General features: G+C 38.2%; 2 protein-coding genes, 1 non-coding gene and 1 pseudogene across 3 annotated transcripts in view; 3 read left to right on the top strand and 1 right to left on the bottom strand.

Annotated features, from left to right (window-relative positions):
- The window catches only part of ECPAS (Ecm29 proteasome adaptor and scaffold), a 136,175-nt gene extending 131,042 nt beyond the window's left edge, over positions 1–5,133 (top strand). The window contains 4 exon segments of the mRNA XM_049785173.1: positions 460–565; positions 1,001–1,089; positions 3,937–4,008; positions 4,958–5,133. Of these exon segments, the coding sequence (XP_049641130.1) occupies positions 460–565; positions 1,001–1,089; positions 3,937–4,008; positions 4,958–5,097 (407 nt within the window). The 3' untranslated portion in view covers positions 5,098–5,133.
- Positions 5,134–6,628: 1,495 nt separating this feature from the next.
- On the bottom strand, positions 6,629–6,709 carry LOC125995389 (uncharacterized; annotated as a pseudogene).
- Positions 6,710–9,923: 3,214 nt separating this feature from the next.
- Positions 9,924–10,030, top strand: LOC126028595 (U6 spliceosomal RNA). Its single transcript, XR_007502449.1, has one exon. It is a non-coding gene; the product is annotated as a U6 spliceosomal RNA (small nuclear RNA).
- Positions 10,031–22,627: 12,597 nt separating this feature from the next.
- On the top strand, positions 22,628–23,584 carry LOC126010852 (olfactory receptor 2K2). Its single transcript, XM_049774492.1, has one exon. It carries the CDS (start codon positions 22,634–22,636, stop codon positions 23,582–23,584), a length of 951 nt encoding a protein of 316 aa, XP_049630449.1. The 5' UTR covers positions 22,628–22,633.
- The last annotated feature ends 3,642 nt before the right edge of the window (positions 23,585–27,226 follow it).

The following is a 27,226-nucleotide window of genomic DNA, read 5'->3' as shown; positions in this document are numbered from 1 at the left end:
AAGCATAACTGATTTGGAATAAAATGTTGTTGACTTGTGTTAAGCATCTGGACAAATTGTAGATAGTTGTGAGTGTAGAGTGGAACTCCTGACCACTACAATGCTGCTTTTTTGGGCTTCTATTCAGGGTTAAGGTTAAGGTTAAGATGCTGTGCTTCTTGGAGGAGAGGGATATTGCTTGCAAGGGAACATTTGTGGCTTATGTTGTAGAATTTTTGTGTATATAAGAGCTCTTCTTATCAGGGAAATGTATTAGGGGACTGGACATAAAGACCCACTAATGTGTAGGGAAGAAATTGTGGTTTAATGAATAAAATATTCCCCCCTCACTTTTTCCTTTCCATCATCCTTCCCTCCCATTTTTTTTCTTTCCTTAATTGTTATCTCTCTCTGTCCCTCACATATTGTGTCTCTTGTACCTCCATGTACTCTATTCTGTTCTTATTTTTTTTCCTCCAGGTTGTTATCGCCAAGAGCTGTGCAAATTGATGTGTGAACGACTAAAGCTCAGCACATGGAAAGTGCAGCTGGGAGTTCTAAAGTCAATGAATGCCTTTTTTCAGGGGTAAATTGCTTCATGCTTCAGTAATTTATTTTGCCTTTTACACCCTCCACTAGCATTTTATGTGTAATTATTAATGAACTACATACAAATCTTAAAACATAAAGTGATATAGGCATGTGAAATTGTTCTTGCTAGTATAAATTTGGAGTTTTTTTGGGGGGCAGGCGGTGCTCAGGGCATCCTGAGGATCATTTTTAACGTACTCAACCTATCTGTGCAGACCCAGTGGTTAAGTATTTGGTTCTCTTGATGCTGTCTTTCTTAGTCAATACTTGAGATCACTAGGCAGGGTTCAGGGGCCCATAGAGTAGCAGGGATCAAACTCTGGGGTCCAAAGCATGCATATTATACACTCTAGTCCTCGAAGCAATCTCTCTGATTTCTGGAATGTTTTTTAGTAATTAGTATTCTTATCTTGTTTTGGGATTTATACAGATTAATGCTTTTAGAAGAAGAGCATGCAGATCCTGAGGCTTTGACTGAAATTCTCCTTGAAACTTGTAAATCAGTCACATATTCTTTGGGTGAGTATGGTAAGCTGAAACCTCTAGGACCTAAGCTTCAAATCTGCCTCAACTTTTTGCTAGAAAGTAAATTTGTGAATTGCTGCTCATGTATTTTATTTAACTTTCTCAATCTACCCTCAAACTAATATTTTATTCTACAACTATAATTTAAGATTCAAATATCTAGATCAAATAACTTGTTTTGTAAAATATTTTATTGAATTTTCCAAATTATGAGTGGTAATAAGCATATGTTTCATAATACACGTATGTTTTTTATCCAGAGTTACCTGCTAATATTTTGTTTCATTTGTGCTGTCTTTTGCACCTTTGTTTTTGTATTTTTTTTTCTCCTTGGATAATTTGGAAGTATATTGATTATAATCATGTTCCTTCTAAACCCAATGTTCATTCTCTTATACAAGAGTTACCACAGGGGCCCGGAGAGATAGCACAGCGGCATTTGCCTTGCAAGCAGCCGATCCAGGACCAAAGGTGGTTCGAATCCCAGTGTCCCCCGTGCCTGCCAGGAGCTATTTCTGAGCAGACAGCCAGGAATAATTACCCCTGAGCACTGCTGGATGTGACCCAAAAACCAAAAAAAAAAAAAAAGAGAGAGAGAGAAAAAAAAGAGTTACTACAGTTACTGATCAACCAGATAGTGTGCCATTGGTAAAATGTTTCAATAAGTTTTCTGCCTTTGATAATGTAGGTTTTCAGTTAACTAATGTTGTTACTGTATTTCTTCTCCTCCACTTTTATATTAAGAAATCCATTCAAAGAACATTTATTGAATTTTGTTAAGCAAGCATACACTGTCTTAGTCATTCTCTGTCATTGAGAACAATGAAAATTTTGAACAATTTCTTTCCCCTTTTTAAGAAACAGAATGTTTCTCATTCGATGTTTCCTTTTGATTAGATCCAGGTTATGGATTCCCAGTTGGGAGACTCCATAAGTAACGTGACCTCTCACATTAGGAGGCACACAGTGTCCATCTGTCTTCAGAGGCCATTTTAATTTTGATTAAGGTACTATACATCTTTCTTTCTTTTTGGTTTTTGGGTCACACCTGGTGGCACTCAGGAGTTACTCCTGATTCTGCGCTCAGAAGTCGCTCCTGGCAGGCTCAGGAGACCATATGAGATGCCAGGATTCAAACTGGGGTCCACCCTGTGTTGGCTGCCTGCAAGGCAAAAACGTCTTACTGCTGTGCTATCACTCTGGCCCTGGTACTACACAGTTTTATAACTACTGTTTAGTTACCGTTTTCCCCCTTGTGTGTAATAAACAATTTTGGCAACACATTTTAAGACTATGTAAATAACCTGTTTCTTTTGAAAATTGCATCGGATAAGCAGTCTGGGAGAAGACCCTTTACCCCATGCAAATATGCTGCTTTTCTTCCAATTGTCTTCTCTAGACCTAGCATGTATCATTGGTTTTACTTCGAGCCAGTTTTTTACCAAGATGATTTTTCTAACTCTTTATACTTTATAAATTATAATTTTTATAATTTACTATCTAGTAGTTGTCATTCTATTGTCAGCAAGCTCCTACCTTGTTTCATCACTTCATTCATTCTTAGCAGTATTGATTCTTACATCTTTTCTTTCCCGATTGGTTTGCTGTAGTTTTCCGTTATTCAATTACTTTCTAATTGTCTCAGATATCACCAGTGGAAGCCCCTTCAAAATATCTCCTATGTCCTCTTAGCAGGCCACTATTATTCTTTTGCAGACTCTGTACTTACCGTATATACTCGAGTATTAGGCAAGTTTATCCAGCACAGGTCATACATCTTATTTGATTCAGTGTGCGCACACTGAATCAAATGCACGTAGTCTCCAGTAGTCTTCTGCCATCTGCTGGAGGGGCGGTGCTTAAGCTCAGTCCACAAGTCGAGGCTGAACTGATGATGATATCTGCGAACTCAGTGATCATGACAATGTTTATGCTGATACCCTCACATCAGTTACAGCTGAAGCTCTGCTTGGACATACAGATGAGAAGAAGGAGGAGGAATCCAGTTTTGATGGAATTTAACTTTTGTGAATTTAGCTTGATGACCTTTTAAACTATGATTCTCTGCACTTTATTTAAAGTTTTAAAATTACAGTTGCTAGTTTACTGTTTTTCTTTAGCAATAAATGTTGAAAAACATTTAACCTACTGGTTCCTCAATTATTGTAATCATTTTGAGTATATATTTTTATTTTTGAAATTTACCAGTTGCTGCTACATTTTCCACCTCGGCTTATATTCAAGCCACTAAGTTTTCCCAGTTTTTAGGGTAAAATTTGGAGGGTCGGCTTATACTCGGTGTATATATGGTAGTTTTATAACAGGATGTCATAGCTCATCTTAGGCCTTTCTTGCCTCAGGCTCTACTGTGTTTTAAATTCTTCAACACACAATTTGTTGCAGAGCTAGATGCTAATATATGCCAAAGAAATACGTTCTAGAGGCAATTGTTGGAATAAGCACACTTTTGGGTAAAGAACTGGCAGCTAAGAAATTGTCTCTGAAGTCATAGGTATCTTTGAGTTGATCTAATTTTTAGGTTGTGTAATGCTCTGTGATAAAGTGAGAAAAGAAGTGCAAATATAGCTTTCAAGATATCATCAAATGATGCATTTGTATTTGAGATAATCTTTTCAGTTTCTCACTTGTAAAATACTCCTTTCAACTATTTGCAGATATTACCAACTGAAGTTTGCTTGCTTAACTCAACTTTAAAGCAGGCATATCTTCCTTTGGATTTATAATTTCTGATCATCTTTCGGTAATACTAATTAATTTTGGAGTTTTTGTTTGGGCTGTAAAGCAAATAATGTGGCCTCTATGATTCTTTTTTTTGGTTAGAAAACAAGACCTACTCATCTGTGAGAACAGAAGCTTTATCTGTGATAGAATTGCTGCTTAAAAAACTTGAAGGTGAGTACTTGGTATTTCTTCTCAAAGGGCCAGCAAGTCAGGATTCTGCATGATATATATTTTAGGAATTTATTTCCTAACATTGCTTTCAAAAAGCACATATGCTACAAATGAGCATGCATATGTACATAGAAGTGGAATGCTTAAAATATAGATCTTTAAATTGTATTAAATATTTTTAAAAAGTGGTCTTACTTTAAACACTTTTAATGTCTTATTAAGCTAGGGTTATATTAATTACTGAAGATCTTGTTTTTATTGTGAGTCCTCATTTAATCTGGATTAATTGTATGCGGTTGAGTGTGGCATCATAGAGCTCACATGTGTGAGTACATGTGTGAATAGACAGAATGATACACTGAAAAATGGAATAGGAAACCCCATTTTAATAGTTTATTTTTACCAAATTGGCTGGCAGTTTTCTTTTTCTTTTTCCTTTTTTTAAAATTTATTTTTATCTTTATTTAAATACCTTGGTTACAAATATGATCGTAGTTGGGTTTCAGTCATGTAAAGAACACCTCCCTTCACCGGTGCAACATTCCCACCACCAGTGTCCCAGATATCCCTCTCTCCTTCTCCTCTCACCTCAGTGGTACTCAGGGGAACTAAGGGCCTCTCATGGTGATCCTTCACTGGACAGTGATTTTCTGTTCAATGATGGATTATTTTTTTTAAATGAATAATAAAGTGTCATTTAAATTGACTTTGCAGTTATGAAATTTAAGACTTTTTTTTAACATATCTTAACAGAGGCTTTATATTATTAAAATGACATTTTCCTTACCTTGTATACTCTCTTGCTCTTTCCTACTTTCAACTTAAAAGATTGCTTTCCGTTTATTTGGGGCTAGAATATGTGGAAGAAAAGTAAAATAATGTACTTAATTGTTTGTTGGCATATTCTATAAGATGCATTTTTCCTTTCACCCCCTGTCTCTTCATTTAGAATCTAAACAGTGGGAATGTTTGTCATCTGAATGCAGAGTGCTCCTAATTGAGTCTTTAGCAACTATGGAGACAGATAGCAGACCTGAACTGCAGGAGAAAGCATCATTACTGAAGAAAACACTTGAAAATTTGGAATAAATTAGACGAGGAAGAAATAAACAAGTGCCATGTTCATTAGGGTTGAATGGTGATATTCTTTGAGAAACAAAGTGGAAAAAGTAAAGATTAATCTGTAGCATGCATCATTCCTTGGCTGAAATAAAAAAAATGCCTTAAATATTGTTTCTTGTTAGCTTTATTTTCCTTGGTGTTTTAAAAGTATATGGACTGAGTGACTTTAATGGAACTTCGGGTGTTTGAGTGTTGATTGCAAATAAAACTAACAGAAATAGTTATTATGAGAATTAAAGTTCTTACTGAAAAAAGTTGTAACAGGGTTACAGAGTATGATCAGAGCCAGGAAGAAGACTTGAGCACAGTGTGGCTAAAACAAACAAACAACTTAGAACTGCATCCAAATTAGATAGTTATTTTAGGAAGAGACTTATAAATCACATTGTTTACACCTGAAGAAATAGGATATAAATGACATAATTTTCTTTCTAAGGCTATTGCCAAACTCAAAAACCAGGTGTTTGGTGGCATACCTGGCATGCATATATATATTTATTCTCCCCCCCCCCCAAACTCTGCTCCATCAGAATTAGTGTCCTCTATCTATAGCAATCACTGGATTCTTGACATTCAGAGATTGAACATGGTCTTCTCATTTATTTAATTTATTGACATAAAGTAGCTGTTTAGCAGTTTCCTATTGAGAGGAAGAATTCTCCATAATTCTCTTTGGCTATCAATGAAAATTAGATAGATGAATATAGATTGGGGGAAAGTATACTTTTTTCTATCTCTCTGGTCGCCTATTTTGGGAAATCTAAAACAAAACCAAAATCATGATGATTTGTAATTTCAAAATTATAAAGAAAACTTAAATTTTTCCATTCACTTTTATGCTAACCATATCATTATTGAATAAAACAAAGCATTTTAATTAACCTTTTGGGAATGACATTGATACTAAATAAATATTTCAGGGTTGTTTTTCTTCTACTGCTCAGACCCCTGCTTAATTGTATTGAATAAATGGAAAATACAAGTTTAATATAAACATGCAAACAAAATTTTAGCTCACCTTGGATTCCAAGCACAAAATTGATTTCTACTCAGTACTGACTTTTTATTGACATTGACTTAAGAATGGAAACTTTATGTTAACTGTTTTGGTGGTTTTTGTTGACAATATATTTCAATTTTTGGACTGTAGCCCACAGTTAATATAATTTTTTTATGTTGTGACCCAAAATGTGTGTGTGTCCATGTGTGTTTATGTGCGTGTGAGAATATCTTTAACTGAAGTAAAAGTCTTGCGAAATATCTACTCTGTGTAATGATATACTTTGATCTCTCTGCTCTCATTCTCCACCCCTGTTTTAAATACACCTCTGATTTCCTTAGTTTATTTTTTGACTCACAAATGAGTTGCTATTTAAAGTTTTTTAAAAAACACTGCCATTATTATTTTACAAACTAGATTATATTCTGTATTTCAGGGTTACTTCTGATTGGGAAGGGGGATTATAGATGAAAATTCAAGTGTTTATCACGAAAATGTCCTATTAAGTGAAGAAGACCCTCACCGAATATGATTGTTTTAGTTACATACTATAGAAATGATCCCTGAAAGTATAGTCTTCGAATATGATTGTTATAGAAGCACGGTGAATTTCAGTAAATCTGTGGATTTCCACTGAGACTAGATTGTGCTTGGGAAACAATCAACTTTTGGATGTTTATCAAAAAACTTACATTATCAGCGAACTTAGTATTTTCCAGCTCAATATTTCTTCCACTGCTTACGTACATTGGAGCTTTATTTTGTTTTGGGGCCATGCCTGATGGTACTCACGGCTTACTCCTGGTTCTGTGCTCAGGGATTACTCCTGGTGGTTCTGGGGACCATATGGGATGTTGGTATGGTGAAATCGAGTTGGCTACATGCAAGGTCAAATGCCCTATCGCTGTACTATCTCTATTTTCAATATTTGGAATACTCATTGGTAAGAATGTAATGTAGGCCGATAAGTAAAAAAAAAAATGAGTGAAAGGATAAGAATTTTGCTTTTGGTCCATATCAAATATTGAAATCATATCTTGTTTGTGCTTTTTTATTTCAGTTTTTGTTAATACTGGGCATTTACCCCTTGAACCAGGTTTGATTCCCAGTACCACATGGTCACTCAAAGACCACTAAGTGGGCTCTAGAGACTCCAAGAAGAGCTGCATTCTCACTCAGGCTTGAGTACTGAACTGCTGAGTCAGTGGCCAAGAATTCACAGTTCCACCCTGGCACCCCACTTAGGAGTTTCTGCCCGCAAAAGATAAAAACTACAAGGAAAACCTAACGTTACCTTTTACAGAAAATTTAATCCTAGACAATCCTAGAAAAAGAAGAAATCTGTTTACTATATAGGAAATTTCTTTGTGTGTGTGTGTATGGGGGGTGGGGGCACATCCGACTATACACAGGGATAACTCCTGGCTCTGCACTCAAAGGACCATATGAGAAACTGGAGATCAAACCTGGGTGGGTCATGTGCGGGTAAAAGTTAGAGCCCACTGTGCTATGGCTCCAGCTCCAGGGAAAAAATACTGGGCATTTCCCATGGTACTAAGAGTGGTGCTAAGATACTTAAATCACAGTATTATTGAATTCAGTTTACTTTAACTTGGTGAGTACATTTATAATTTGTATCATAAATGCCTTCATCTCAATTATCAGGTCATTTGAACAACTAGTAAAGCTAAATAAAGGTCTCAATGCAGCCTGTGTGTGGTGTGTACACAGACACATTTATTTAGAAGGGACTAGGGATATGGCTTAGAGTGGTAGAGTACATGCATAGCATGTGCAAGATCCTGAGTTCAGTCCCTGTACCTCATGCTGAACCTCAGCTCATTCCATCACTAGAATGGCCCCTACCTCTATTTGGTCACTGATGGTTGTTATCCTCATCAAAGGGAGACTTAATAACAAAGTTCGCTATAGTAGAATGATAATCCTGGTGAACAAATGGCAGAAGGACCCATGTTTGTTTTTGTCCTTGGCCAAAACTATCTGAAACAGATTTGTCTTTTTATTTAGCTTCTGAACAACTCATTTGAAAAATCTAATGACTGGATTTCTCTTTTTGGAGCTAGGACCCTAGTTCACAGATTTACTGATATGTGAAAAATTGTTATCTGAAGATGGCAGTCGAAATGATGTTTTCTTCTGGTGATAAAGAGCAGCAGGCTATTTAATGTTAGAGTCCATCTTACTATCATGCTCCTGTAATACAGTTTGCCCACACAATAAAACAGGCTGCCACCAAGTCCCCTTACTTTATTCCTCTCATCTTTTACATATTCATTTACCGAAAAGGAAAAAGATTTGTCCATGTTGATTGGAGCTCTGGTAGCAATTGCACTGTAAAGTCTGCCTATTGACATTTCTACGTGCTCCTGCTGCTATATTCATGCTGTTTATTTAGCACAAGGAGGAGTTATTTTGACATTGGCACTCATTGTAATGTACAGACTTGTGCAATGTATGTGTAGCAAATTTTTGTGTTTCTTTTTTTATTATTTTTTATTTAAACACCTTGATTACATACATGATTGTGTTTGGGTTTCAGTAATGTAAAGAACATCACCAGTGCAACATTCCCATCACCAATGTCCCAAGTCTCCCTCCTCCCCACCCGACCCCCGCCTGTACTCTAAACAGGCTCTCCATTTCCCTCATACATTCTCATTATTAGGACAGTTCAAAATGTAGTTATTTCTCTAACTAAACTCATCACTCTTTGTGGTGAGCTTCCTGAGGTGAGCTGGAACTTTGTGTTTCTTATACAAAATACTCATAGAATCACCTGCATTATGTATTTAGCAAACCGTGTGGTAGTCATTCAATCCATGCCCAAAGAGACATCAAGTGGTAAATAAAAGCTCCATGATCAGTTCTTCTGAAGTAGTGCCTTAATTTATCAACTCTCTAGGAAAACAGTTGAACTCTCCAATCATTAATTATTCTAAAAAAATGCAAAAAAGGGGCCGGGCGGTGGCGCTGAAGGTAAGGTGCTTGCCTTGCCTGCGCTAGCCTAGGACGGACCGCGGTTCGATCCCCCGGCGTCCCATATGGTCCCCCAAGAAGCCAGGAGCAACTTCTGAGCGCATAGCCAGGAGTAACCCCTGAGCACCACAGGGTGTGGCCCAAAAACAAAAAAAAAAAAACCAAAACAAGCCTTCTTGACTGCCATATTCTGGGAGAGCTACCACTACTAAACAGGACGTATTAGTTGTTTTGTTTTTGTTTTTTGTTTTTGGGTCACACCTGGCTGCGTTCAGGGGTTACTCCTGGCTCTACGCTCAGAAATCGCTCCTGACAGGCTCGTGGGGACCATATGGGATGCCGGAATTCGAACCACCGTCCTGCATGCAAGGCAAACACCCTGTCTCCATGCTATCTCTCTGGCCCAGGACCTATTAGTTTTAAGTGAGAGTTTCAAGTCTAAGTAGGAATCTAGGTAATATAAAGTCTAAAATAAAATATAAGTAAATTATAAAAAAATATAAAATATGAGTATTTTATTTATTTATTTATTTTAGTTTTTGGGTCACACCCGGCAGCGCTTAGGGGTTATTCCTGGCTCTATGCTCAGAAATCGCCCCTGGCAGGCACAGGGGACCATATGGGATGCCGGGATTCGAATCACAGTCCTTCTGCATGAAAGGCAAATGCCTTAACTCCATGCTATCTCTCTCGCCCCTAGAATTTATTAAATTTATTAAAATTTATTAAAATCTAATAAAATACTTGAATAATATCAAATACTTGAGATTTTATATTTTGATAAAAGTAATCCCAGTTGCTTATTTTGGCAGCACATATACTAAAATTGGAACCATATAGAGAAGGTTAGCATGGCCCCTTGGCAAGGATGACACACAAATTCATGAAGCGTTCCATAAAAAAATAAAAAGTAATCCCAGGTGAGCAACAAAAGAACAGGAATTCTATATTGTTTAACCAAAATTGTATATGCAGGACAAATGTCAGTTACAATCATATTCTATATTTAAAGTGCCAAAATTTGTTTTAGAAGTAATCTTTTTTGGGTTTTTAAGTCACACCAAGTTGTGCTCAGGGGTTACTCTTGGCTCTGCGCTCAGAAATTGCTCCTGACAGGCACGGGGATGCCAGGATTTGAACCACCGTCAGTCCTGGGTCTGCTGTGTGCAAGGCAAACGCCTTACCTCTGTGCTATCTCTCTGGCCCCAAACTAAAAAGTTTCTAAGTGCTTTTTGAATGTCTTATTTTTTGAAATGGTGTACTTAATTTTTGTTGTTGTTGGTTTTTGGGTCACACCCAAAATCAGCGGTGCTCAGGGGTTACTCCTGACACTGCTCAGAAATCTCTCCTGGTAGCCTCGGGGGACCATATGGAATGTCGGGAATTGAACCGGGGTTTCTCCTGTGTTGGCCACATGCAAGCCAAATGCCCTACCACTGTGCTATCGCTTTAGGCCCCCCCCTTTTTTTATTAAGTAAAAACAGGTTTCAATTGGAGGTACTGAAGAATAGGAGGACTAAGACAAGAAAGAGGGCAATTGTAATGCGCTCAAGAGAAAGCACGGGCTTCTTCAAAGGTGGAAAGACCTGATACCCAGTAAGAAAGTAGGAAAGTCTATATCTCAAGAGGGGAGTTGAGGGTGACATGTACTTGAGCACCATCTACCCAGGCAATACATGTGCGCCTTCTAGGCATTAAAAAAAAAAGTTATACTTATGGGTAGTAAATACAAGAGAAAAATGCTCAAAATCAGTAGCCTTTGGGAGAATTTAAATGAAAGTCACAATGAGACTTCACCTTGTACTCATTAAAAAACACTGGTGAAGGGGGATGTTCTGTTTGTGATTAACCCAACTATAATTGTGTTTGTAATCATGGTGCTTAAATAAAAAAATAAATAAAATTAAATAAAAACTACACTAAGCACAAATCAGGAATTTGATAAGGAAATCAAGAAATTGACAAATATGAGACAGATTAAGGTGTTTTTCTTGCATGTGGCTGATCTTGGTTCAATCCCTGGCACTACATGTGCTGTTCTGAGCACTACCAGAAGGAATTCCTGAGCACAGAGCCAGAAGTACTGGTAAGCCTGGCTTACAAGTACACTTGGGTATGGCCCGATCTCCTCCCGTTTGTTTTTTAAGGGATTAGACACCCTCATTTATTGCTGTTGGGAATATCAAAGGTAGTATCTGCCTTATGATACCTCTGAGTATTTGAGAATGTATGTATTATTGTACAGAATGTTTGATAGATTATATTAAGTCTAGTTGATTTATAATGATGCTTCAATCTAATTACTTATTGTTTCACTCAGTTTATGATTGAGAGTCAGTATTAATCTCACTAGATCCTATTGTTAAATTCGTCATTTCTTCTATCAGGTTTTGTCTAAATTATTTTGGGGCTCGGCTTTTTAGGTGCATATATATGTTTTTGTAATTGTTTTCTTCTTGAATCACATCATTGGCATTATCCAAGCTTCCTTTTTTGTTTGCGTGACTTGTTTTTGTTAAAAATTGGACTTTTAAAATATCTGGCTACTCAAATTCCTCTCTCATTAAACATAGTTAATGCCTCCTTTTCATGACTTCCTGAATTAAGGATGTAGTCTCAATTTTTTAGTCTATATGATTACTGAAGATTCTGCTCAGCTTCTTATTGAATAGGAGATATTACCTTTTTTTCTTCTTTTTTGGGCCACACCTGATGTTGCTCACGGGTTACTCCTGACTGTGCTCAGGGGTCATTCCTGGTGGTGCTGGAGGACCGTATGGGATGGTGAGTATCGAATCCTGGTAGGTCCCATGCAAAGTAAACGCCCTACCCACTGTGCTGTCACTCTAGCCCCTCCTGTTTCCTTTTTGGAGAGAGGAATTTGGGGGATTTTGAACACACTTGGCTGTGCTCAGGCTTTTTCCTGGATCTGTGCTCAGAAATTACTCCTGGCAGGCTTGGAGGATCATATGGGATGCCCGGGATTGTTAAGAGTAACCACTTTTCATTCTAATGAGGATATTGCTTCTTTGCAAATGCTTGGCCCCTACCTCTACGTGTTCTTCACGTAAAGACCTTAGGTCAAAGAGACTTCTGGTTTCAGTCCCACAGCTAGCGTGTCTACCTACCAGTATCTTTGCCAGCTTGCAGACAGCTTTTTGTGAATGTTCCTGAACCTGTTTTATCTTTCTAACCTTGTGTAGATCATTTCCTGTGTCCACTGCATCCAGACCCGCATTCCCCCAATGTTTCTGGGATTGGGGCATGAGGTTTCCACTACAGGGGATTGAACCCGGTCTGCGGCGTGCAAGGCAAATGTTCTACCTGCTGAACTATTTATTGCTTTAGTCCCCTCCCATTCCTTTCATCTTCTCCCATTACTTTCTTTTTGTTTTAGTTTTAGTTTTTCTTTTTGTTCGTTTTTGTTTTTGGATCACACCCAGCAATGCTCAGGCACAGCGCTCAGGCACTACGCTCAGAAATCGCTCCTGGCAGGCTTGGGGGAACCATATGGGATGCCGGGTTTTGAACCACCATCTTTCTGCATGCAAGGCAAATGCCCTACCTCCATGCTATCTCTCTGGCCCCCTCCCATTCCTTTTTTTTTTTTTTTTTTTTTTGGTTTTTGGGCCACACCCGGTGACGCTCAGGGGTTACTCCTGGCTATGCGCTCAGAAATCGCTCCTGGCTTGGGGGGACCATATGGGACGCTGGGGGATCGAACCACAGTCTGTCCTATGCCAGCGCTTGCAAGGCAGACACCTTACCTCTAGCGCCACCTTCCCAGCCCCCCCTTTTCTTTTTTTTATTGAAAGATCAATCATCCAAAAGTCTTTTTTATGATTGATTTTGGAGGAGTTAGAGTTCAGGAGTTCAGGCACTCTGATGATTGTCATAATATAACTCATATCAATATTTATACAATATTGTATAAAGCAATATTGCTCTATATATTGCTTTATACAATTGCTTTATAACAATATTGTATTGTTAGGAAATAATTTAAAATGTTTTTGAAAGAGAGTACAAATAACAGAGTAGTCGAAAACCTAAAATTATATGTGATATCACATTAAAATTTTTACTGTGCTACTAGTTATTTCTTTTTTTTTTTTTTTTTTTTTGTTTGTTTTTTGGGCCACACCCAGCGGCTCAGGGGTTACTCCTGGCTATCTGCTCAGAAAAAGCTCCTGGCAGGCACAGGGGACCATACGGGACGCCGGGATTTGGACCAACATCGGCTGTTTGCAAGGCAAACACCGCTGTGCTATCTCTCCGGCCCCTCTTTTTGTTTTTTGTTTGTTTGTTTGTTTGTTTTGGCCACACCCGTTTGATGCTCAGGGGTTACTCCTGGTTAAGTGCTCAGAAAAAAAACCCTGGCTGGGGGACCATATGGGACGCTGGGGGATCGAACCGCGGTCTTTCCTTGGCTAACGCATGCAAGGCAGACACCTTACCTGTAGCGCCATCTCACTGGCCTCTACTAGTTATTTCTTTTCTTTTTTTTTTGGTTTTTGGGCCACACCCGGCGTTGCTCAGGGGTTACTCCTGGCTGTCTGCTCAGAAATAGCTCCTGGCAGGCACAGGGAACCATATGGGACACCGGGATTCAAACCAACCACCTTTGGTCCTGGATCGGCTGCTTGCAAGGCAAATGCCACTGTGCTATCTCTCCGGGCCCCCTACTAGTTATTTCTTTCTTTCTTTTTTTTTGTTTTTTTTGTTTTTTCGGGCCACACCCATTAGATGCTCAGGGGTTACTCCTGGCTACGCGTTCAGAAATTGCCCCTGGCTTGGGGGGACCATATGGGACGCCGGGGGATCGAACCGTGGTCCTTTCCTTGGTTAGCGCTTGCAAGGCAGACACCTTACCTCTAGCGCCACCTCGCCGGCCCTCTTTTTTTTTTTTTTTTTAATTAAAGACCTTGATTACATACATGATTGTGTTTGGGTTTCAGTCATGTAAAGAACACCACCCATCACCAGTGCAACATAAAGACTTTCTTTGGGTTGCATTAGTTCTCCTGGCTCTGTGCTCTCTAAACTTTCCTCTACTTTCATATTTCCCCAGTTCCAAATCCCTTCTGAAGAAGCCAGGATTGAACTTTGAAACTCTATAATTTCATTATTTAGTAGAATAACTTAGTGATAGTTTTTATAACCTTTTCTATAATTTAGATAATTCAGTTATCTTTATCATAACCTTTCCACAGTTAAACTGGCACGGTTATGTTTTAATTTAAAACAGACTGATCAAAGTGTTTTTCTAAATAACAAACCACATAACCAGAAGATGAGATCATTAAGCCAGTGTTTTAACAGGTAGATTCATTACTAAATAGTATTTTTATTTAAAATGGTTTTGTTTTGTTTTCTGAGAAATGATCTGAAAACCTTCTTAATCTCTGCCATCTTCTGTTGAAACATCTCGTTTCAATTTTGAATGTTTCATTTTACTATTTTTAACCAGAAATAAGTACTTTTATTTAATTAAATAATATAATTTTATTCCACCTAAAAGTAGATCTTAGATTTTACATCAGGATTCATTTAACATATTGATTATGGCACTGTTATTATTAAAATTTAATATCCCTTTCATGTATAGTTTGTAGTATTGATGTTGAGGCATTCTAAGATATCTCAAATTTTTTATGTAACTAGTGATGAAATCTCTCTGGTTACTATATCTTTCAACTGGTTCTAAAAATCACTGATTTTTATTATATTTTACATGCACACACAAAATATTTTGCAATTTATACTACATTATTTTGATATAAGCTATTGCTTACTAAATTAAGCACCAATAATTCTTTTTTTCTTGGTGGTTGGGTCACATTCAGTGATTGTCAGGATGTACTCCTGGCTATACATATTGGATCAGTCCTGGCAGGACTCAGGGGACCTTATGTGGTGTTGGGGATCAAGCTCACATCAGCCATATGTACGGAAAGCCCTTAACCACTGACTATCCCCAATCTTTTAAATTAGGTTTAACTATGGGGAGGGGTGGTTGCTTAGATTATCCTTGACCCTAGAGCCTAGGGAAGAGAACAGAGAAGGAAAGGAATCAAGGCAATAAAGGATGATGAGAACGGGAAATAAAGGCAATAAATGAATAGGGTGATGGGATTTGGTTATATTGGTGATGTGGAGAGGGGTATAACTATAAATTCAAAGCACATACTCAACAGCACTGAACACCTGCAATCTAAGCTGCGACCAATGAACTTTATAATATACTTATCAAGGTAGCAGGCAGTGGGTGGGATGATAGAAAACAATGGAGTATGGGAACACTGGTGATGGGAGTTGATGGTGATAAAGATGTTGAAGTATTGTATGCTTAAAGCTCAACTATCAATAACTTTATAAATCATGATTATTAAGATAAAAATTAAAAACAAATTAATTATGCTTAACTGATAGAAGTGAACATTTAGGTAATTTCTATTTTGTGTATAAATAGTGGTGATATACAAGATTGGTATAGCTGAATATCCAAACCACAGAATCAACAACGATGAAAACAAGAGATCCAAACTTCAACAACCAAACCTGATAATGTGCCTGTGAAGGTGACAGATTTCTTCTTCTACTTCTTTTTTTTTTTAATATGTAAAATCTTTATTTAAGCACCATGATTACAAGCATGATTGTAGTTGGGTTTCAGTCATAAACAGAATATCCCCTTCACCAGTGTAACATTCCCACCACCAGTGCCCCATCTTCCCCGACCCCTGCCTGTATTTGTATTTGTATTCGAGACAGGCATTCTACTTCTCTCATTCTTTAACATTGTCATGCTATTTGTTAGTGTAGTTATTTTCCTAACAGCATTTACCACTCTTTGTGATGAGCTTCAATTTTGAGCCAGTCCTTCTGGCCTTTAACTCTATTGTCTCTGGGCCTTATTACGATAATGTCTGTAATTTTTCTTAAAACCCATAGATGAGTGAGACTATTTTGTGTCTATCTCTCTCCCTCTGACTTATTTCACTCAGCATCATAGATACCATATACATCCACGTATAGGAAAATTTTATGAGTTGATCTTTCCTGACAACTGCATAATATTCCATTGTGTCTATGTACCACAGTTTCTTTAGCCATTCATTTGTTGAAGGGCATCTTGGTTGTTTCCAGAGTCTGGCTATTGTAAATAGTGCTGCAATGAATATAGGTGTTAGGAAGAGATTTTTGAATTGTATTTTTGTGTTCCTAGGGTATATCCCTAGGATTGGTATAGCTGGATCATATGGGAGCTCAATTTCCAGTTTTTTGAGGAATCTTCATATTGTTTTTCATAAAGGCTGGACTAGAGATGGCATTCCACCAACAGTGAAAAAGAGTTTCTTTCTCTCCACATCTCTGCCAGCACTGATTGTTCTTTTTATATGTGATGTGTGCCAATCTCTGTGGTTTGAGATGGTACCTCATTGTTGTTTTGATTTGTATCTCCCTGGTGATTAGTGATGTGGAGCATTTTTTCATGTGTCTTTTGGCCATTTGTATTTTTTCTTTGAGACAGTGTCTGTTTATTTCTTTTCCCCATTTTTGATGGGGTTATATGTTTTTTTTTCTTTTTTTTTTTACATTTAGTAAAATGTGTTTTGTTTTTTTTTTGCTGTTCTTTTTTTTATAATTTTTTAATTTTGAATTATGAGAACAAAAGATGCAAAGAAAGTAAAATGTGTTTATTTGCTCATTTTTATTATATATATTTTAATTATCTTTATTTAAACATTGTGATTACAAATATGATTGTAGTTGTATGATTTCAGTCATATAAAGAGCACCCCCTTCACCAGTGCAACATTCCCACCACCATTGGCCCAAATCTCCCTCCTCCCCACCCCACACCCACTCCTGTACTCGAGACAGGCTTTCTACTTCCCTCATTCATTCACATTGTTAGGATAGTTCTCAATGTAGTTATTTCTCTAACTGCACTAATCACTCTTTGTGGTGAGCTTCATGTCATGAGCTTCACCTTCCAACCCTCATCTCTTTTGTCTCGAGAATTATTGCAAAAATGTCTTTTATTTTTCTTAAAACCCATAGATGAGTGAGACTATTCTGTGTCTATTTCTCTCTCTCTGACTTATTTCACTCAACATAATAAATTCCATGTACATCCATGTATAGGAAAATTTCATGACTTCATCTCACCTGACAGATGCATAGTATTCCATTGTGTATATGTACCACAGTTTCTTTAGCCACTCGTCTGTTTCCAGAGTCTGGCTATTGAAAATAGTGCTGCAATGAATATAGGTGTGAGGAAGGGATTTTTGTATTGTATTTTTGTGTTCCTAGGAATGGTATGCTGGATCATATGGAAGCTCAATTTCCAGTTTTTGGAGGAATCTCCATATCGCTTTCCATAAAGGTTAGACTAGACGGCATTCCCACCAGCAGTGAAAAAAGAGTTCCTTTCTCTCCAAATCTCTCCAAATCCCCGCCAGCACTGCTTGTGATGTGTGTGCCAATCTCTGTGGTGTGAGGTGGTACCTCATAGTTGTTTTGATTTGCACCTCCCTGATGATTAGTGATGTGGAGTATCTTTTTATGTGCCTTTTGGTCATTTGCATTTCTTCTTTTACAAAGTGTCTGTTCATTATTTCTTCTCATTTTTTGATGGGATAGATGTTTTTTCATATCAAATTCTGTCAGTACCTTGTATATTGTGAATATTAGCCTCTTGTCTGATGGGTACTGGGTAAATAGTCTCTCCCATTCTGTGGGTGGCTTTTGTATCCTAGGCACTATTTTCTTTGAGGTGCAGAAGCTTCTCAGCTTAATATAGTCCCATTTGTTTATCTCTACTTCCACTTGTTTTGAGAGTGCTGTTTTCTCCTTGAAGATGCCTTTAGTCTCAAAGTAATGGAGTATTTTACCTAAGTGTTGTTCAATATACCTTATGGTTTCAGGTCAGATATCAAAAGTCTTTAATCCATTTGGATTTGATCTTTGTGCATGGTGTTAGATGGGGGTCTGAGTTTGCTTTTTTGCAAGTGGCTAACCAGTTGTGCCAACACCACTTGTTGAAGAGGCTTTCCTTGCTCCATTTTAGATTTGTTGCCCCTTTATCAAAGATTAGTTTATTGTATGCCTGGGGAACATTCTCTGAATACTCAAGTTTCTTCCACTGATCTGAGGGTCTGTCTTATTTTAATACCACGCTGTTTTAATAACTATTGCTTTGTAATACAACTTAAAATTGGGGAAAGTAATGCCTCCCATATTCCTTTTCCCAAGGAAAAGATCCTCCAGGCTGCTCTGTTCCAGTCCTAGGCCCGCTCTCTACTGGATCCGGCAAGGGGGTGGGGTGGAGTGGGGGAATCCACTGAGCGTTGGATGGCCAAGTGTGACAGGAATGAACTTCATCTGGAGGAGTTCTCTCGGGTTCAGAAATACCTGCCCTTCATGGGGGCTGAGTGGAGCCTCTGGAGGGTCTGAGAGGTCCTGCTGTGCCCCCATGGGACTTGTCTCTACCCACCACCACCACCAAACCCAGGTACAATGGGATGGGGGCAGGGGTGGGGGAAAAGTGGTGCACAATTTGGGGCGCCTGCCAAGTTGCCTGTGAAAACCCAGAAGATGGGGTGTCAGATGGAGACCTTTGCTTTCAGGACAACTGGCAGGGCCTCACCTCCCAGCGGTGTGCTTGAGAGCCCAGGGACAGACCCCTTTTCTCAGCCATGTGGCCTCAGAATCAGGCAACTCTTGTTTTGTGGTACATTTGGTAGTGTTGGGGCGGGGGTGGTGGTGGTGGTGGTGTTGGACCATGTGTAATGTCGGGAATGGAATCAGGGTCAGCTGCATGCAAGGCAAAGGGACTCCCAGAATCAACTTTTAAGCATTGTGAATTTGTCTTATAGGGACCACTCTGGCAGATGTTCAGTGCTTTGGGGCCCTGTCTGGATGCTAATTCTGGGAGCAGAAGGGATTCTGTGGTCCTGAGGCTGAAACTCGGGAGATATAGGCTAAGCTGTACTTTATCATGGTCCCTTAAAAATACCATTTTTAATGAATTCAATAAAACAAGACATTCTTAGTTACCAGGGTGTAATGATGAATAGGAAATCTAATAAGATAAAATATTGTTGTTATTGTTATTATTATTATTTGGGTTTGGGCAACACTTGGTGGTGCTCAGGGCTGACTCTTTACTTTGTACTCAGCGGCCACTCCTGGAAAGCTGGGAAGAGCAGGTTATGTGTGGTATCCTGGATGAAACCCATCCGCTCTGTGCAATGCTAGTGCACTACCTGCTGCATTAGCTCTCTCTCTCTCTCTCTCTCTCTCTCTCTCTCTCTTAGAATTAATGAATTATTTATGTGGTGGACCAACTCAGGACTTCACACACAAAAGGTAAATGCCCTCTCATTGAGCTGATTCATAGTTCCATTTATCAGAGAATTATATTTAGAGACCAAAATCTGGGTTTTGGATGTGTCCATTGCTGCTTTGATGCTCCTCAAAATGTGCCTTGAAGACAATTTCTAACCTTTTGTTGAGACAAACAGCTTAAAGGAAAAGATTTTTAAACTTCATCTCCAAAAAGCAGTTTCACAAATGAAAATATTTTAGAATTTTAGGGATATTTTCTCCATATATTATTATATTGTTATTAATTAAGAATCCAAAAAAGGAAAATTTTGATATTATTAGGATGGAAAAAGAAAATAATTTGTTTTGTGAATTCTTTGAATTTATGTACGGGGAAGTATGGCTTATTCTTCATCTCACATTTTAAAAGTTTGATGTAATTGGATCTTTGGGACATTATCCCTGAAGAATCTAAAGTTTTAAACCTCTGTATATTATAGCAACTGAACTTTAAATTGTTCAGGGACAACGAGTATTCCCCCAAAACAAGAGCTTTTAAATTTCTGTAGTATTTCTGTTGCTATCCTTTAGCAATTTTAGATATGGAGATAGCAGTTAATACTTACAAAGAAATAAACTGGACTATGAATGAACATTTTGAGTATTGATATATTATACATAGCTAATTTTCTTAAGTACACTATGTGCACTTTTTAAAATTTGGAGTTGGAGTTTTAGTTTGGAGTTGTGTCAGGGAATCCAGGTGGGAGGATCATTTTTTTCTTGGCTACTATTTTAAAACAGTAGAAAATATACATTCTCAATTGGAATGAGTTTTTTTTTTTTTGGTTTTTGGGCCACACCCGGTAACGCGCAGGGGTTACTCCTGGCTATGCGCTCAGAAGTCGCTCCTGGCTTGGGGGACCATATGGGACGCCGGGGGATCGAACCGCGGTCCGTCTCCTAGGCTAGCGCAGGTAAGGCAGGCACCTTACCTCCAGCGCCACCGCCCGGCCCCTGGAATGAGTTTTTAATTCTCAAAAAATTGTATAATGTTTCTTAAAATAGCTTTAAAATGATTTCTCTTTAAAGTAATCTTTTACAGTAATATAATGTTTTTGTACAACACTTGAATGTAAAATATTGCAGAGAAATAGCATTTTAATTACCAAATGATAAAGAAGTTACAATAATAACATGAAAGTGGAGTTCTTAAGAAGGAAATCAAAAAGTCTATATGTTTAAGTATTTTACAGAGAAGTAGCTATGTAACAAATATTTCTAAAATATATTTTTACTCAGCCTATTCAATAGATCTTCATGTCAGGTGTTTAATAATTAAACAAAACAAAGCAGATAGGACTTAGAGTAGGTATGAAATGTAGTAAAGAAATCAAAGGTAATTATAATAAAATGATTAGAATAGCTATCATTGTATTTCTTTCTTTTTTTTTTTTTTTTTTTGGTTTTTCGGGCCACACCCGTTTGATGCTCAGGGGTTACTCCTGGCTAAGCACTCAATAATTGCCCCTGGCTTGGTGGGACCATATGGGACGCTGGGGGATAGAACCGCGGTCCTTCCTTGGCTAGCGCTTGCAAGGCAGACACCTTACCTCTAGTGCCACCTCGCCGGCCCCCATGTATCCCTATTAAATTTTCCCCATTGTTGTTATTTTCATCTAACTATGCCTTTTTTTTTAATTTGGAGAATTGGGAGATACATGGTGATATTGACATAAATTAATAATCTGGGAAAGGAAAATAAGGAGTTTGAGAAAGTAAAATATTAAATATTTAAACAAAAGCTATAAAACTTAGCAATTAATCTATGAAAGAAAGAGCAAAAACTAGGTTGACAGTTAGTGAAGGGAATTTTAAATAATTAGTAAACTTGTAATAGGAAAGAACCAGCGGGAAAAGCAAATTTAAAAAGTGTTTAAGGACATAGGTAAGTGAAATGAAAAATTGAAATAAGACCTTAAGTTGTGGTGCTTTTATTGTTTCTTGAGGATACAATTCTCACCACTAGTGCCTATCTTGGTGATAGTTGGCTCACCTGACCCAACAACAGTTCAAAGCTTGGGTCTAGGTATGTAGCTCTCCTGCTTGGAGTTGGGCACCACCAGGAACACACCTGGTAGTGCCTAGAGGCTATGGGATGCAGGGGATTGAACTCTGGGTCCTGAGCTTCCAAGGCTCTGTCCACAGAACTATACCCCACTCCAAATCTATGTTTTTTTTTTTTATAAGTTCTTAACTTTTATAAATTCTTAACTTTCGTCACATAACTTCATAATATTTTCAAATATATTTTTAGGTAAAAGGGAGTTTGATGTCTGAAATATCTACATCCTTATGGACTTTGAAAGTATTGTTTGCTTATGACTTTAAGAACTCTTCGCTTTCCAAAGTACAAGATCTCAGTTGAATGAAATTGTATAATGAATGTTTTGTCCTCAATAATTTGTTTAATGGTTGTTTTTATTTTTTATTATTTAGTACTTTCAAGAATCTACTAAAAATTTTATTTGAAAAGCATAGACTTATTGACTGAGATTCAAGTATGAAATACACTTATTTTCAGATTTTTCTTTTTTTAATTATTTTATTTAAATACCATAGTTTACAAGGCTATTTATAATACAATTGGGTTTTTTTTTCAAAGTCACAAAGTTGTTAATGATTCAGTTTCAGTCATATAATGTACAACAGCCTTCACCAGCGCATTTTTCCCACTACCAGTGTCCTCAGTTTTCCTTCCTCCCTCCCTGCTGCTGTTTCCCCTGCCTGCCTCTATTGTAGATGTTTTCTCTTTAACATTCTTATCAGAGAGGATTTATAGGTGGCTGGTACTAGTTGGGTCTTCAGAACTACCATATTCATGCACTAAGAGCGGGGGAGGGGAGTATTTTTAGATTAATTTTTGTCTATATTTTCTGGTAGAATAAACCAACTTTTACAACTGCACATCAAGTTTATTGCCTTCCTTAGACTAATAAATAATACATTATCCTGAATGTCTTAATGTTTATAAATGTTATCCTTAATGTTTATAAGAATGAAAATAAGTTTGAACATGTCTTCCTGACTAAAAGAACACTATACTTTCTACGCTTCTAGATGAAATGAAGAGAATCATACTAGAATATCTAGAGGGAAAGAAAGGAGATGCAAAGAGAAAACCTTACAACGTGGACCTTTTTTATCCTGAAAGGTTTTTCTAAGTATCCAAACTTAGAGATTGTACTCTTTGCCTTTAGCCTTGTATTCTATCTGATTACCCTCTTGGGCAATAGCACTCTTATTTTAATCACTATTCTGAATTCAAATCTTAAAACCCCCATGTACTTGTTCCTTGGGAATCTGTCTTTCATGGATATTTGTTATACATCTGCTTCTATTCCCACTTTGCTGGTGAACCTGCTCTCCTCACAGAAAACCATCGCTTTTTCCGGGTGTGCTGTGCAGATGTATTTGTCCCTTGCCATGGGCTCCACAGAATGTGTCCTTCTGGCTGTGATGGCATATGATCGTTATGTGGCCATCTGCAACCCACTGAGATACCCCATCATCATGAACAGGCAAGTCTGTGTTCAGATGGCTTCTGTCTCCTGGGTGACAGGCTGCCTGACTGCTATGCTGGAGACTAGTTTTGCTTTGCAGATGCCCCTCTGTGGGAACCTGATTGATCACTTCACATGTGAGATTCTGGCAGTGCTGAAACTAGCTTGTGCAAGTTCACTGCTCATGGACATGATCATGCTCCTGATCAGTGTGCTCCTTCTGCCTATTCCAATGCTCTTGATTTGCATCTCTTATGCTTTTATTCTTTCGACTATTCTGAGAATCAATTCAGCGGAAGGAAGAAACAAAGCTTTTTCTACCTGTGCTGCCCATTTGACTGTGGTGATTTTGTATTTTGGGGCTGCCCTCTCCATGTACTTAAAGCCTTCAACATCAAACTCACAAGAAATAGATAAAATAATCTCATTGCTTTATGGAGTACTTACCCCCATGCTGAACCCCATAATTTACAGCTTAAGAAATAAAGAAGTCAAAGAAGCTATGAAAAAGCTATTGGGCAAAATACCAGTGCATCAAACTCATGAAAATCACTGACTCTGTGCCTGTATTTTCACTGTGGATGTGCTCCTGGCAAAACTCAGTAGAGAAATTTCAGACAGAATGCTCACCTTAGGACCCACTGACCTTAACTCTGTAGAAGAAGAGTGTAACTAGAGTGATTGCCTGTTGGTAATATTAAATTTTGTTTTGCATTTATTAATTTTTGTCTGTGTGTCATGAATATGAGCAATTTTGGGCTCTAGAATCATAAAATATTTTTCTATAGGGGAAATATTTTTTCTAAAAGAAAACTCAGATAAATTTAATCAGTATATTTGTGACAGATGAAACTTAAATACACTTTACCTTAAATTTTTTCTAGAATGAGGTAGGAGCGTAAGAACGAAGACTCAAGCCATGGAGATTGACCTCAATTATGCAGGGGCGTGAATAGAATCATATAAGTTGAAAGACTTCCTCAATATCACAGCAGAATTGGGATTGTCCCCTCCTTTTTTTATACTTTCTTGTCAGAATTTGTTCTGCTAGTCTTCGCTGTTCTTACCGTATTTATTTGAGTATAACGCGCACCCCTAATTTTCGATTAAAAATCGGTATAAAATTTTGTTTCACACCAAGTATTGTAATTGAAAAAAAAAAACGTTGTTGAACACGTGCGGCCAGGATAAAAATCATTTATTGACAACGTAAACTGCTATAAACACAATACCGAAATAAAATGACGGGTAACAATATTTATTTAAAATGCTTCAAGTCAGATTCATCAGCAGAAACACTAAAGAGCTGTTCCCATTCTTCTCGAGTTAATTTTTCATCAGAGTCCCAGTTGGCAAGAACATCTGTTTCTCCAGTTTCTTGGCTTTCTTCTGAGTCTGAATTCCAAGCAGGTTGTCTTCTGTGCCATCCATGTTATTGCTGATGCCTGTCTTCCAAAAACTCTTGATGATCATTTCTTTTGGTATGTCTTTCCATGACATTTGAACCCAGGATGTCACGAGAGATAGGCCAGGTTTCTTGAGGTTTTATTTCTTCGCCCTCCCGTACAGTGCGCAGCTGCAGCCCGGAAAAGGCGCAGTGCGAACTCACAATTGGCCTGCGCCCTCATTGGACCGGCCGCCACTGCCACCCCACCCCAGCCCTCGTTTATAACGCGCACCCAAACTTTGATTTCTTTGTTTTGGTAGAAAAATTTGCGCGTTATACTCGGATAAATACGGTAATCATCCTTCTTCATTTGGAAGCTCTGATTATACCTCATCTTTTTTTTTCGGGCCACACCCGTTTGATGCTCAGGGGTTACTCCTGGCTAAGCGCTCAGAAATTGCACCTGGCTTGGGGGACCATATGGGAGGCCGGGGGATCAAACTGCGGTCCTTCCTTGGCTAGCGCTTGCAAGGCAGACACCTTACCTCTAGCGCCACCTCACCAGCCCCTAAACCTCATCTTTCTTGATTTGATCACCTCCAGTCATTCTTTTTCTTCTTTTAACACATAGATAACCCTGCAAGTTTTATCTGTTTATATGTCAGCATGAATAGTCTAATCATCCATACATAAATTTTATTTAGTGGTAGAGACTCCCAAACAGGGCCTAGAGGATCCTGGTGATATATGGTCAACTGGGCCGGCAGTTCAATGCTAGCACCCAGTTCATTGCTGCCTGGGCCCTTTATGCCAGGGACCACTACAAGGCAGTAGTAGTTCTTTGAGCACTCCCAAGCAGTGCTTAATAGGTCATGGGGGTTCCAAGAACTGGACCCTGGTTGAATGACCCTTGCATTTTCTTACCACCATAAATGATTTTTTAATTTGTTTTTTGGGCACACCTGGTGTTGTTCAGGAGTTACTCCTAGCTTTGACTCAGAAATTGCTCCTGGAAGGCTCGGGGGACTATATGGGATGCCAAGAATTGAATCAGGTCTGTCCTGTGTTGACCACTTGCAAGGCAAACACCCTACTGCTGTATTATTGCTCCAATCCCTAAATCCCTAAATGATTTTTTAAAGATTTTTTTTATTTTACTAGAATTCTTTTATATATATACCTTCTATATTATGCTATGGCATCTATGTAATAGTATTCACTCAGTAAACCAGTGAGTTTCTCAGCTTTTTGTTGCTTTTGTTTTGATTCATGCCTAGTTGTGCTAAGGGCTTATCCAATAGTTTTCTGACATTTCCTTAATTTCTTTTCATTATTTTTCCCTACTTTCTGTTTGTTAGTCATAGTCTCCTCTGAGAACACTAATTCTCCCTCACTCTGCCACTCTGCCTTTTAGTGAACTTTTAGCTCATCTAACATACTTTTCAGCTCATTGACATTTAATTGTAGTTAAAAAAAATTTTATTATAACACTGAGACTTACCAAGTTGTTCATAAAACAGTAGTTTTAGGCATTAAATATTCAAACACCAGGGCCGGAGAGATAGCACAGCAGTAAGGCACTTGCCTTAGACGCAAAAGGAAGGTGGTTCGAATCCCAGCATCCCATATGGTCCCCCGAACCTGCCAGGAGTGATTTCTGAGCATAGAGCCAGGAATAACCCCTGAGTGCTGCCAGGTGTGACCCAAAAACCAAAAAAAAAAAAAATTTTTTTTTTCAAACACCAATTCCACCACCAGTGTGACCTTCCCTTCACCAAAGAGATCAATTTCCCACCTACCACCATAGCTTGCTTCCATACAGGCATAAACAAATTTACTTTATCTTGTTTGTTACATACAACTCAAAGGCAAATGGGACTATCAGAACTTAGATCAACAAAGGTCAATTTGAAATAATTGTTACATCTCTTCATGGTGTTACTATAGTCAGTGGCTAGGAATTTACTGGACTGTGGTTGATGCTAGTTGAACCTTATTTAGTTTCACTGAGCTTGGTAGATTAGTATGTAACCTTCCAATCAGACCTCCTGTGATACCTCTGAGTTGACATTACTATAAAATTTTGAGGTGTGATATGGCCATGTGGTTTCAGACTTATAAACCTGAGATAAATTTGGTGACTTGGCAGTTTGATAAAGTTAAGTCATGGAGTGGAGCTGTTGCTTTTGGAAATTGGACAATGTGGCTCTGGGATGCCATGGTCATTTAGAAAGGGGAATCTACCTCCATCCATTCTGAACATCCTAGAGATATCAGGTTGGACAAGATTACTTGGGAAACATTCATGACCATTATTTTCTTTTGGAGCTTGGTAGAGGAGTCAGGCTGTTTTTCTGCTGGAAAGATGATGAATATGAAAGGAGGCTGCTGAGTTTTTGGTGGTAGGGTATATATAAAGAAACTTGACCCAATCACATTCTAAAAATATTCTCAGTGTTTTCAGCCCCATAATCCAGTCCTCCCTGAGAAGATTTAGATACTCATATTATTTGAGTTCAATTGCAGAGTTGGACTGCTTCAGTTGGAGGATATAGGGTGTGGTGCTGGGCTGTTGTAGCTCATGCAGGAAAGGGAATTTGATTGCATTTTTTTTTGTTTTGTTTTTTTGGGGGACCACACCCGGTGTTGCTCAGGGGTTACTCCTGGCTGTCTGCTCAGAAATAGCTCCTGGCAGGCACAGGGGACCATATGGGACACTGGGATTCGAACCAACCACCTTTGGTCCTGGATCGGCTGCTTGCAAGGCAAACACCTCTGTGCTATCTCTCTGGGCCCTGATTGCATTTTCTT

The sequence above is a fragment of the Suncus etruscus genome, chromosome 1 (genome assembly GCF_024139225.1).
Source record: "Suncus etruscus isolate mSunEtr1 chromosome 1, mSunEtr1.pri.cur, whole genome shotgun sequence".
Classification (NCBI taxonomy): Eukaryota; Metazoa; Chordata; class Mammalia; order Eulipotyphla; family Soricidae; genus Suncus; species Suncus etruscus.
The sequence above is the reverse complement of the archived record's forward strand: the minus strand, read 5'-3'. Positions and strand labels throughout refer to the sequence as shown.

What these genes read in the sequence shown, in the direction of transcription:
- LOC126010852 (XM_049774492.1), top strand. Translation starts at nt 22,634, where the DNA reads ATGCAAAGAGAAAACCTTACAACGTGGACCTTTTTTATCCTGAAAGGT.